General features: G+C 39.1%; 1 protein-coding gene across 1 annotated transcript; it reads left to right on the top strand.

Moving 5' to 3' along the window:
* Positions 1–3,009: 3,009 nt before the first annotated feature.
* LOC139294907 (gamma-aminobutyric acid receptor subunit rho-3-like) lies at positions 3,010–13,032 on the top strand. Its single transcript, XM_070916895.1, has 9 exons — positions 3,010–3,152; positions 3,844–3,956; positions 7,161–7,228; positions 7,332–7,555; positions 9,206–9,288; positions 10,030–10,167; positions 11,456–11,608; positions 12,418–12,611; positions 12,733–13,032. Exons 1-9 carry the CDS (start codon positions 3,010–3,012, stop codon positions 13,030–13,032), a joined length of 1,416 nt encoding a protein of 471 aa, XP_070772996.1.
* The last annotated feature ends 213 nt before the right edge of the window (positions 13,033–13,245 follow it).

The following is a 13,245-nucleotide window of genomic DNA, read 5'->3' as shown; positions in this document are numbered from 1 at the left end:
AACACAATAATTAACCAGGCAGGTAAAAGTTTAACCAGCCTCGTTGTGAATGCTTCACTACCCAACACCTCTACTGAAATAGTTCACAAGGACGCATATAACATTTACTGTGACATGTTTTTTAGTCACAAAATGAGTCCATGTCATCTGTACTGTCTAAGAAAACATGTTCAGTAAATCTCATATTCTCATAATGACAAATAATGCAGTAAAAAAAAACAGAAAACAGAGGAAGTGGATGAAAGGATGAAGGAAATTAGTTAAACAAGATAGCACAGTACTTTTATCTAAAAAGGAGGCCTGTCTGTTATAGTAATGTGACAATCTCGTACATTATAAAAAAAAAGACACAATATACACAAAATATCACACTATTACAATGTCTATGAGAAAAACAGATGTAGCTTAACATTCATTCCATTCATCTGAGGCTAAATGTTAATGTTTATATTTAATGGATGTTTCCTTTTTGTTCAACGCCAGCTGGAAGAGACTTGCAGTCCCACGTGACCTTAAACAGGCATTACAGAACATAGAGTATAGAAAATGGATGGATGTGATGGTATTAGTGATTTCAATTGAGCTCAAAAACAATTTCAGTAATGCAGGAGAAAAAATTTTGTCATTTAGAAGTTACAGAGCGTGTAGAATATATGTATGGTACTGCTGGGTGTTTTTTATATTTTGGCACAAATACAAAGTATGTTGCCTAAATTTGGCTGTTCATGAATAAAAACGCACCACACGGCTCTTAACACATTCTGACAGATGATGACCTCTAGAGGGCACAGATGAGATGCCACTTCCACATGTGAATGGCTGCCTGCTGTCCAGCAGCTGTGGGGTCACATGTACAAGAGAGCCAAGGTCCACGTGCATGATTCTTTAAGATGGCACTGCTCATGTCTGCCCTCAATCAACTTTAATCCCAGATTAAAGGGACCATGCCACTAGAGTGGAGTCATGCTGTCCATGTTTTGATTTCATCATTGATTCTGAACAAGTTTCTCTCTTTCTCTTTTTTTCTGCAGGTTTTCATTTTCTTCCCCTGATTTGGTAATGTTTCATTAAACAGGCCTGTTTCTATAAGCCTGTTGTGTTTCCTCATCATTTCGTATTGAGACTGGAATTATTAAGAATTTCCATTGCCTCAGTAATTAAGTTTTCCTCCATTCTCGTTAGTGATACAGGGTACTTGACTGTATGTCTATTGTGCTATATATCACATGGACGCACATGGAGCATCGGCACATTAAATGCTGGTGACGTCATGGTACAGAAATTAAATGCATTTTGGTTTCTGAACATTTAGAATAATAACAAGAAAAAAATAATCTCATGTTTTGTGTATTTTTAAGAGAATCATTATTTTGCTTGTATGGTATCAATAACTATACATTCTGAGTAAAAACTGAATCAAGTTTTGAAAGTGACCTGAAAGTACAATAAAAAAAAGTCCCTGAAATAATAACGATAATAATGCAAAAATCATAATCATCGTGTTGACAGACAAGATATTGAGTTCAATTTCCAACTTCTGTCAAGTAAAGTAGTTTCAGAGGGATCAATGTTTGCCCACCTTCAATTTTTGAAATTGCTCAAATGTAATCCTTTGAGAAACGTTAGTCAGCACGTGTATAAGTAAGCAACAATCTGGTGTTATGGGCATGATGGCAGCCTAAACTTTACAGAAAGTTTCACTGGTTTTGAATCCCAAACCTGGAAAAGTCAGGGTGGGAAAAGTATAAAAACAGCTGTCTCGTCTCTGAGAAGCTGTCAGTGTGTCCCAGCTGCTTATGGAGCTGCCCGGTGTCCATCAGTAGAGGATGGATATGAGCATGAAGTGATGAAGTGACATATACAGTGAGGGGTTAAATAACAGCATAATCATAAACATCTCTCCTGCCTAAGTGTTACTTTTGAAATGGCATAATGTCCATCTTTTGTTTCAGACAGGAAATGATTCAGCTGTATGATAATTGTTTTAGATTACAGTGTATTTAGTATTTTAATTAAAGCATTGCTTTTATTTTTTTCATAATGCACAAGGTCCTGTGGTCTTTAAACAAGATCTAAACCACAATGCTGGATCACAAAGGAGGGTGCAGTTTAATACGTCAATACACATGTCCAGTTTTTTTCAAAACCTTTATCTGGAACCTTTTATGAGCTTACTCCATGTTGTGAATGATTTTTTGCAAAGGATCATAGTTACATTTTTACAAACACTAACACTGACTGTATTCTTATTTCTTTTTTCTGATATTTGATGTGGGAAAAACAGCTCAAAGCCTCAGTTTAGGAGACATGTCCTCTGCCATGAATGATATCTGTTCTGCTTAGGAGCCATAAGTGCAATGTTTGCATGTGTGGCCCAGACATATGCTTGCATCTGTCTCTTCTCGATGGGATCATTTGCGTCCTCCCACCACTACACCGCGCAACTCAAGGGAAAATCCTGCAATGCATAAAAGTAGGCTACAGGCTTTTTATTTTTATCTGGTCAGAATGATGATGAAACTGACTGCTGTGTATTATCCCCCTCCCCGCCCCCTGCTGCCTCCAGTTTGTAGGTTACTGAAAGATTTCACCAACCACAGATAAGAAGATTAGAGAGGAATTAATGGTATTCCTTTGTCATTATAGGAATAAATTGATATTTGGTTTTAAATCAGAGGGTGGGGACAGTGGGGAGTCGGAGCAACATGTTGTGTCAGGAGACGTAAGCAGAGGGATGGCACAGTGACAAGCAAACTCAACCAGGGGGGATGCCTGTGCAGTGGAGCTAAGCACTGGATATCTCGGCCGATGTTCACCATGTTGCAGGAGATGAAAGAGCAGGATAATGCAGAAGTAGCTGGGTGTGTGCGTGGCGGGACAGAATGAGTGCTGCTGGGACATGGACGTGCCAGTAGAGGACGGGGACAGCTGTGGCATTCCCTGGGCGAGACACTGACGCAGTGGGAGGAACGTTTGAGTTCCTCTCGTCTTTCCAGCCCCAGTTTAACCATGAGAGTGGCCCTCCTGGCCTTCAGACTGATGTGCTTGGCCTGGTTGTGGCCTGTCACCCAGCTCAACGGCAGCCACTTCCCGAACAAGAGGAGACACAAGGAGCTGTACGTCGGAGAGAAGACCAAGCAAAAGCATGGAGGGTGAGCCAAAGTCGGATTTCTCGTATGTTTTGTTGTAATAGTCAATCTGCTTTTGCTGTTTAAAAATGTACCTTTTTGACGCCTGGTGTCTATATTTTGTGGCTCCACTGGAGGCTTTTCTGCTTCTTTGCAACGTCATCACAAATATGGTTGGATAGGTGAGAGCAGGTGATAGGATCATGTTAGGTGAAAGGTGAGCTGTGAATTTGATAACACTCACTTACTCTTAAAATAATATTCAGACTTCTCAAGTGCATATTGTTAAAGTACATATTGCTTAGTTGTTTGAAAATTATTTCCATAATTAAAATACTTAATTAATGACTTCATGAGGATTTCTAGAAAGACAGTGAAGACAGATGTGCAACATCTGAGAGCAAAAAAACCCAAAACAATTCAGGTGCAAGGTCAACTCATGAGACAGATACAAGAGAGGCCCCACAGTATCTCCGACCCAGTTACAACTGTTTTAGACGAGTGTTAATACACTGAGAGTAAAAGAGTTTTCATTTCCTCTAGACCAAGGCCTGTGGTTGTAATCAGAGTGCTAAAGCCCAATTAACCATCACTAACTCCCTCGACCAGATGTCACTTCTCTTTCAAGTGTGTGTGTGTTTGTGTTAGAAAGAGAAGGATGGATCCAGAGAAAGAGTTTCTGTGCAAGCTGTTATGTGTTCTATTTGGTTCTCAGACGGGTGGATCTTAAGATGAAAAAGATGGACAGCACCAAGTCTATGCTAATTAAGTCTGAGCAGCTGCTTCGGATTGAGGACCATGATTTTGCAATGCGACCAGGCTTTGGAGGTAGGACACGCACCTAATTTATCTATTTAATTTGACTTCTTCCCCTTTCTTTTTCTTTTTCTTTTCATTTTTAATAACCATGTGCTTTCCTGACAACTCAGTAAGGTTAATGTAGGTTACTGTGCTGTCTTTGGTATTACGCCTCCCAAAAAAAGCCCCTAAGTGACCTAGATTGTCTGCTGTGTGAGACAATGACTGCAGCCAGTAGTACAGATAAAATAATCTGAACTGCGTATCTAATTCTGTGGGGGAAAAAGGAAAAGGAAAAGCCTGATGTTAGAGGATATTCAAAAAGCTGTTATTTTCCTGTGCTTCCTAGCACAGATCTGGATTTTTTGTTTTTGCTATTAATTGGACTAAATGGTGTACAAGAGTAGTTCAATAATCATTAATAATTTACATTCCAATCTGCATGTTCACAGTGTTCAATCTTTTTCTCCAGTTAGAAAGGGATGTGGATTCAGCAAATGGCTGAGTGGTTGTTGTTGTTGTTGTTGTCTAATTCTACCTCTGATGTTACAATACTCTTGAAGTATTGTAAGTTGTCAATGCAGCAGACTCTCCAAGTAACAGTCCTCTCTGAGAACAAACCTCCAGGGAGTCATGACATTTACCTGTCATTTAATCACTGTAAGAGCAGTTGTACTATAAGACACAGTAAATATGCATTCTACTAAAAGCATTACATAAAACATCTATAGACAGACATTGTGGGGGTGTAGTCCTGTGACATTATGTTTTCTTAACAAACAATAAGCTCTTACAAAACCAGTAACGTGTTGATGGTTGGATTGAGTGTTTTATAAAATGCTTTATTTATTGTGTACCAGTATGTGTATGGTTTTCTTATTGCGCATTTATGAACTCTATGAGCACCTCTCATTCTACTTCCAGATGTGCTCAGATCAATAAATAAATCTGCTTCTGTCTATAATTGACTTTGTGCATACCTATTAATTATACTTAATTTACTTGTCAAACATCACGTATTGTTTAAAAAGACAGAGTTAATGGAGTTGAAGAGTTGACTACAATCATTTTTGACATTTACTTCCAAACATTTTGACGACTCTTGGCCAATGAGAAATTTCTGATTCCTAAACCGAACTGAGTGAATGAACTGACTCTGTTTGTGTTGACTTCATCAGCTATCAGCTCTTACTGAACCATGAATGTAATTCCAGCTCAAGCAAACAAGCTGTTTCATACTGCCTTGTTCCTTGTAGTTCATCTCTTTACTCAAGATTGCAGTCTTGTACCTTTGACTTTTTATTCAGTGCATCAGATTTGCTCTTTGTTGGTACTGGAGAGTTTTATGTCCACCAAAGAGTTGAAAGAGCCTCAGTGATCTAACATTGTAAAAAAAAAAAAAAAAAAATGAACAGGACTTTATTTCCAGGACCCTATCTGCCCCGATATAATCCCTCCCTCTTCACTACTCTATTGTAATCGTAGACTGATGGTTTTGAGTGCTGACATTCATTAGATAATGGCACTGAGGGAACGGGATGTTTACAGTACACATCATACGTTTACAGTATTCTACCAATGGACGATGACATAAGGACCAGTCCACTTACCATACACTTCATTGGATATTTATGTAACAGGACAATGGTGGTATTTAACATTTGAATTCCTTAATTTTAGTTTAGTTTATTACATTCATTTGTCTGGGACCATGTATAAAAAACTCAAACAAGGAGATGTAGTTAGCTACAAGCTAATTTCTGTCTGCAGTCCCTGGGCAGGTACACACAAACACTAATACAACTGATGCAATTAATACAAATATTATTATAAGATTAAAATACAATAAAAACTCAATTAAATCATATAATTAAAACATTTATAGAATTTTCAAATTTTGACCATTTACATAAACATTTGGAAACGCTTTTTTGTTTGTGCTTATTAGTGAAATACATTGTTACTGTTTCCCCATTATTCAATGTAAGACATGAAAATTTAAGCCAATTTGTCACTTTTTCCATTGTTCGGGTTAGGGCTAGGTTGCTTAGCAGCCACTTGTTCAGCATTTAACCCTTGAGTGTACATGATTGTGTCATCTGCGTACATGAGGATCCCTACATCATCACACACAGACAGGAGATCATTGACGTACAAACTAAATAACTATGTTCCTAATATGGAGCCTTGTGGTACTCCCATAGTCCAGGCAGTACGTTATTTACTCAAACACATTAGGTGCAATCTGATATGATTTTTATCCAATTTAATGTGTTGTTAAAGAGATTACAGTTGGACAGGTTAGTGAGAATTGAATGGTTAACTGTGTCAAAGGCCTTACATAGGTCAAGAAACACTTCTCCCACTACCCGTCCTTTGGCTAAATTAGCCTTTATGACTTTGAATGGTTCACTCTAAATTCAAATACATAGGATATAGTAGATCCTCTTTTTTAACATCTTCTATCAACTGTTCACTTTTTCAATAACGTTTGAGACAACAGGGAGAATATCGAAAGTTTGTTGCTAACCTCCTGTCACTTTCATAACACTGGGACATTATTTTCTTGAGCAAATGTTTGAGTTTATCCATGTAGACTGCTGCGCTGGCATATGTGCTTGCAGTCCAAGTTAAACCTCTTAGGTGCAATGTTCTGTACATTTTTTTGTGTTTGTGTGGGTTTACTCCAGGTCATGTGAACTAAAATATCTTCTGAAATAGTCTTATAGTGCCAAGCCAAGTACTTCATAATACTGTTTCCTGTTACTTATAGCTCATATAGGAAATGAAAAGGGGATTACAAATTTGAGAAGGCAAATATCTATAAACCCTTCAAGTATTTTGTAGTATATTATCTGTGCTTCCTGAGTGAGCTGTACTTACTCAGACCTGTAGAGATGAGGATGAGGATTACTGCTCCGCCCAAGGTGTCGTGTATGAACCATTATCTGTCAGTTGTGTGTAACAGATGATGTCATGTTGTAGCAATACAGTATTTATCAAAAGATGATATGAGTGCAACTCTAAGCTGAGTCATGCCTAAGAACCAGTAGGATGTCAGGGTCATCACTTCCATCCAACCTTTTGTGTGTGTCATCCATAAAATGTGGCTTATGTCTTATAGCTCAGCAGTGGGATTTACACATATATAATCTCTGGCAGATGTGCAGACAGATGATTCATGGAGGATGTGATCCAACTGTTGCTTAGATTACAACATTTGACCTTTTGCAGGTTCAGCTATTCCTGTCGGCATCGATGTGCAGGTGGAGAGCATTGACAGCATATCTGAAGTAAACATGGTACGTGCCTGTAGGATTTCTGTAGGTAGTCTCACCAGTAAACAGTGTATCCTTTTCTCTGTTGGGCTTGAGCACCAGTGAGGTTTTTTTGTTTTGTTTTCAGGACTTCACCATGACTTTGTACCTGAGGCATTACTGGCAGGATGATCGTCTGGCCTTCCCCTCCAGCAGCAACAAGAGTCGTACCTTCGATGCACGTCTTGTGAAAAAGATTTGGGTTCCTGACGTGTTCTTTGTCCACTCTAAGCGTTCTTTTATTCATGACACAACCATGGAGAACATCATGCTGAGGGTTTTTCCTGACGGCAATATCCTCTACAGTGTCAGGTAAAAAAAAAGTTTATTTTACATTACTCATAAAGAGATTACCTTCAAAATAGGAATGATTAAAGCAAGACTAACTTTTGCTGAACAGCAACAGCGGCCACTGTGGCTAATCACCTTTGGTTGCATGCAGGTAAACAAGCCCTGTGGAGAGCAAAAGAGGCGGAGCGCATTTACCAAAATGCAATCTCAGAACCCACTGGCTATCATTTGATGACAATTTAGCTTTTTATTAGCTTTTGAAAATGTTTCTGCATTAATATGCAGATATCTGTTTCTAATAATATAATAATGTAATCTGTTTCTTGCATCTCAAATTGCTAATCAGAATCACACAGAAGCAGAAAGTCTTGGCCAGGGGTGCACACACTTTTTCAGCATGCGAGCTACTTATAAAATGACCAAGTCAAAATGATCTACCTACTATAAAAATGCAAAACATATATTTATTTATAAATATATTGAGTATTCTTTATATGTACAATACATGTTGGTGTACCTTGCATAACTGCATGAACCCATATTACACAATATAACTGTAAATTTTTTGTCATTACCTTACTCTGATGACTTGCACTGAATGGAATCAGCCAGGGATGCATAGTCACACAGACAGTAGCACACTTCCAAATGATCATCAGTCAAGGTGGAACGGTATTTGGACTTAATAACCTCGGTAGCTTGCTAGAGTTTTGCCGCACTTGCGTGGTGGCCCATGTGTCAGAAAAGATCAGATGTCAGACTGGCTGCCCTGTATGTCAATCAAGTGACAAATTTCATAGTGAAGATGGATGATAGGCTGACGTCTATTTTTTTAATGCCATGCGATCTACCCACACTACCTTTGCGATCGACCGGTAGATCGCGATCGACGTATTGGGCACCCCTGGTCTTGGCTATACCAGAAACCCCAAATTAAATTGTTGCCAGATGTTAGCCAATGGGTTCCGAGACTGCTTACACAGCATCTAGCTAAAGTTTGCTAACATTAGCCACCACAAGCTACTGGTCATACCAGACCAAGTATGGCTGTGGCAGCAAATCCCCTGGCTATGTTGAAATGAACAAGGGTGCGTTTTACTTCACATGAATTCAACTATGTATTTGTCAGAAAGAGTGATTCATTTCTACTTTCAAATGTTACGTAGTCTTGCTTTAACCTTACATGTGCATATGAATCTAATTCAGTGAGTCATGATTCAAGTACTACTAAAATGTTATGAAAAGGACGTCAACCAAGATAGAAAACAATCCACTGGACTATTGCTGCAAGGTTTAGCGAGCAGAGCCTGAAAGGACTATGAGAGGGTGACCACTAAGCTTTCAGACTACATTAATCATATCCATTTCAGCCACAGATGTCGACAATATGGCGTCATCCTCAACAGCTTGCTGCAGCCACAGATCCAGTTATTGAATGAACAGATTAGTTCATGTCACCATACACATTTTAAATGTTAAAAACAAATCCTGTAGTTTTGTTTAATAGCCTTTTTAACATCTTTCCACAGTAGCTGGTTGACTGCGTTAATCTACGCAGCCATGCTCTTAAAGTCTTAATTCAAATTTAACATTTTCTGTGAACACAGTTGCTGATGCTGAATGAATGCTTGATTTGTGTGGGTGTTTCTTTAACTGTAAGCTGTGTTTTAGGATCACTGTGACTGCACTTTGCTCAATGGACTTCAGTAGTTTCCCCCTGGACACACAGAATTGCTCTCTGGAGCTAGAGAGCTGTGAGTATCAACCTTCAGTTGGGACATTGCTTTTTGCAAATGCCTGATAGGATATCCAAAGTATTTTTTTTAGAGGAATTTTGTTGATTTTGTAGCATTGAATGTGTACAAAAATCCACTTTACATAATGTGCTTGCTTGACATGTTTTGCTGGACAACATGTTACACAACTTTTGATACACTGATTTGTGATTTAAAAACACTGGCTAGTGATACTGCTGAGCTCACTTAACTATTAAATAGTATGTATGTTGCTGGTCAAAAACTCTGATGGGGCAGAAACACACTACGCAGCTCACATTGCAGTGCCACACTTCATAGACTCACAGTAACTGTCACTATCTTCTTTTAGCATGGAGTAAATAAGTCATAATCCTCAATCAGGTCAATCTCTGTCCATTAAACATGCCTGTTTTTCTGATGCAGGATTTACTGGGGATTCTTTTTTTCATTCTGTTCTGCTCCAAACTTGAACTTGGTCATAACTGACGATAGATTCGGGATAACTTTCTATTTAGAGTTTGGGGATTTTTTTGTCTTCTCTCTTCTCTTGCTTTTTCCGTCTATTTTAAACTATTGCATGGATAAAGCATGGATCCTGCTCTCAGAGGAGAGTCGGGAGTCCCATTTCTGTGCGCTCTCTCCTCTCCTCTGAGGAAAACATCCATGACTCTTCTAAGAGAGGCAACTTGTGAAGGTGTCACCCCCCTCCTTCTCCCCCACTTCTCTCCTCTCTTGAAGATGCTTACAATGAGAACGACCTAATGCTCTACTGGAAGAACGGGAACGATTCATTAAGGACTGACGAAATCGTGCTCTCTCAGTTTTTTGTTGAAGACTTCCAGCCTTCCTTTGGGCTTGCCTTCTACAGCAGTACTGGTATGTGAGGTCTGAGCCTTTGGGCCCTCTGAGCTGCAGAGCTCCTGATTTTATCAAAATACATTGTATACCACAAAAGCCCCTACTGTTTTTTCGAAAAAGGGAAAGTTTCAGATGTTTATACCTATATAAAGCATTATGTTTTCTTCATCTTCACCCCTGCTGATAGCTACAGCAAACAGCGAGGACAGTGTGATGATGGCTAGTTTACAATAGCCTCAGGTTCATGTGTGCAAACATAAATAAATAAATAGAACTAGACCTCTCTTTTTAGAGCTCCTCCTCCTCAATGGCTCTGTTCAAAGTATCAGTAACACTGTAGTTCCCATCAAAGGAAATTCAACATTTTGAGAAACACGCTTATTTGTTGTCTTTGTTGATCCAGGCTAGCTGTTTCTCCCTGTTTCCAGTCTTTATGCTAAGCTAAGCTAAGCTGCAGACTTCAGCTTCATATTAAAAGGACAAATTTGAGAGTGGTATCAACCTCCTTATCTAATTTTTGGCAAGAAAGCAAATAAGCGTGGTTCCCAAAATGTCGAACTATTCCTTTAAATACATCACAGAAGCAGCGCAGAGAAGTATTGATTCATTAAATGGTGAGGAGAGAGCGATGTGTGTCTGTGTGTTTAATTTATAGTAAAACATGGACAAACTGTGTGTGTCTATATATACTATAAAGATCACTGTTATAATACTGTCTATTTCAATCTATTCATTACATTTAATTCTTTGTGACTGAAAATATTGAAAGAACATTTCTATGAGAAATTGTTCAATTAAACACCCTTACAAAATAAAATTTAAAGCGTTTGGCATATGGCTAAGATTTTTCATTTTCATCAAATGTAAGAAATCCTCATGTACCTTTTTATTTACAGTATTAAAATGTAATGTAATATTGCTTTTGTGGGTTGCTTTATTATTTAAGAGTTGTATGACTGACTGCTAAGCCCACCTTTTAAAACCTTGCCTGCTTCTATTGTCACATTTTCATTGTGAGAAAGAAAGACAGAAAGGCGGCCAGGGAGATTTTCTCATGAACAAGAGGTTGTTATATAACTTCAGCTCCAGACAGATCAGCCCCAGAAAATAATTACGTTCTCATCTGGTTTCTAGGTTCTTCCTGTAGGTCCATCTTGTACTGTCTTAGATGTACAATTTACATAATCCTGTGCAGGTGTTTTTTTTTTTTTTTTTTACATTTCCCAGAGTGATTGTGTTTTGTTCTGCTGCCCCTCACTGTTATTATGCCCCACCTCCACTTTATGTCCTTTTGTCTCTGTTTCAGGTTGGTACAATCGGCTCTACATAAACTTCATTCTCAGGAGGCATATCTTCTTCTTCATGCTTCAGACGTACTTTCCCACCATGCTGATGGTGATGCTGTCCTGGGTGTCTTTCTGGATAGACAGGAGGGCCGTACCTGCCCGCGTCTCTCTGGGTACTGAGACCATGTGACAATATGGCCATTAACATGTTGTACATACAGTATCCTACAAAAAACACACATTTTGTATTACACAATTGTATTACATTACAATTGAAAATGACGGGCACATTTTTTAAAACAATACTATGAACTTGTAGATATCACTGCAGTTTTTCCGTTTTATTTATTTCTTTTATAAGGAATTGTTTGATATACGTTTATTCGCTTTCTTATCGAGAGATAGATGAGAAGATTGATACCACTTTTCCTGTTTACACGCTAAATATGAAGAAGTAGCCAGCAGCCAGTTAGCTTAGCTTAGCACAAAGACTGAAAACACCTATCATGGCTCTGTCCAAAGGCAACAAAATCTGCCTACCAGCAACTTTAAAGCTCAGTAATTGATGTGTTATAACCGCAGTGTAAAAATTTGAATTCGTGGTTTTATGGTGGGTTATGTGCGGGACTATTTCCTGGCAAGGTGGAGTGGCTTGGAGTCTATGTTGACACATTGAAGCTGCCAGGCTTGGTGAATATACAGTACATGAAAGGGGTATCAATCTTGTAAGTAACTCTCAGCAAGAAAGCGAATTGGCATGTCAAACTATTCTTTTAAGCTTGTTGATGGCTAAGGTTAGTTTAATTATCTTAGTTAAAGGTAGGATGAGGATGGTTATCAATCCACTAACTAGTGTTTCTGATTTGGTGACTTCGCCAGTGTAGCACTGTATATAGTATGATCCATCCAAACAATGGATGTTATTTGTGAGGCAACATATTTAATGCTCATGATGTGTTGTACTGGTGCTTTCTGTATCCAGGCATCACCACGGTTCTGACAATGTCCACCATCATCACTGGTGTCTCAGCCTCTATGCCACAGGTGTCTTACGTCAAAGCCGTAGACATCTACTTGTGGGCAAGCTTCCTGTTTGTCTTCCTGTCTGTCATCGAGTACGCTGCTGTCAACTATTTCACCACAGTGGAGGAGATGAAGAAGCTCAAGAGGGCTAAGGTCATTCATATTCATTTTTTTGTGGCCTGTGACATGTTTGACCCACAGAAAATAATTTCCTGTCATCTGAAGCTCGCTGACCGCACAGCCTGACTCTCCTCTCCTCCCTCTCTCGCCGCAGATCCCCTCCTTCAACGCCACCCAGGCAATGGCGTTCGACGGCTGTTTCCATGACAATGACATTGACCTGACTTCTTTTCCAGAGGTCTCCAGCACCCCAAATACAGAGAGGAACACCCAGGCTCGCAACTCTACTGTCTCAGCACCCACAGAAGGCACCAGGCTGCGCCGCAAGCACCCTTTAAAACACAATCTCAGCTTCATAATGAGCAACAGCTACATGATCGACTCCTACTCCAGAGTCATATTCCCCCTGGCTTACCTGCTCTTCAACATCATTTACTGGAGTATGTATGCATAGTACATTAACTATGCAGTGGAATAAACATTTTTGTCTAACACCAACAGGCTGCAATAAGCTCACGTTTGCACAGTGTCTGCTGATGAGCAAAGATATCTTGCATGAAGTCTTCTGCTTAAGAAGTGTTCGGTTGTAACTTGGAGAAAGTCCAAGATCAGGTGTGTCATTGAATGGCTGTTAATGTTAGAGTTTATGTTTATGTGTGCTTTTGGC

The sequence above is a fragment of the Enoplosus armatus genome, chromosome 13 (genome assembly GCF_043641665.1).
Source record: "Enoplosus armatus isolate fEnoArm2 chromosome 13, fEnoArm2.hap1, whole genome shotgun sequence".
NCBI lineage: Eukaryota > Metazoa > Chordata > Actinopteri > Centrarchiformes > Enoplosidae > Enoplosus > Enoplosus armatus.
Note: the sequence above shows the minus strand (reverse complement) of the source record. Positions and strands in the feature narration are given on the sequence as shown.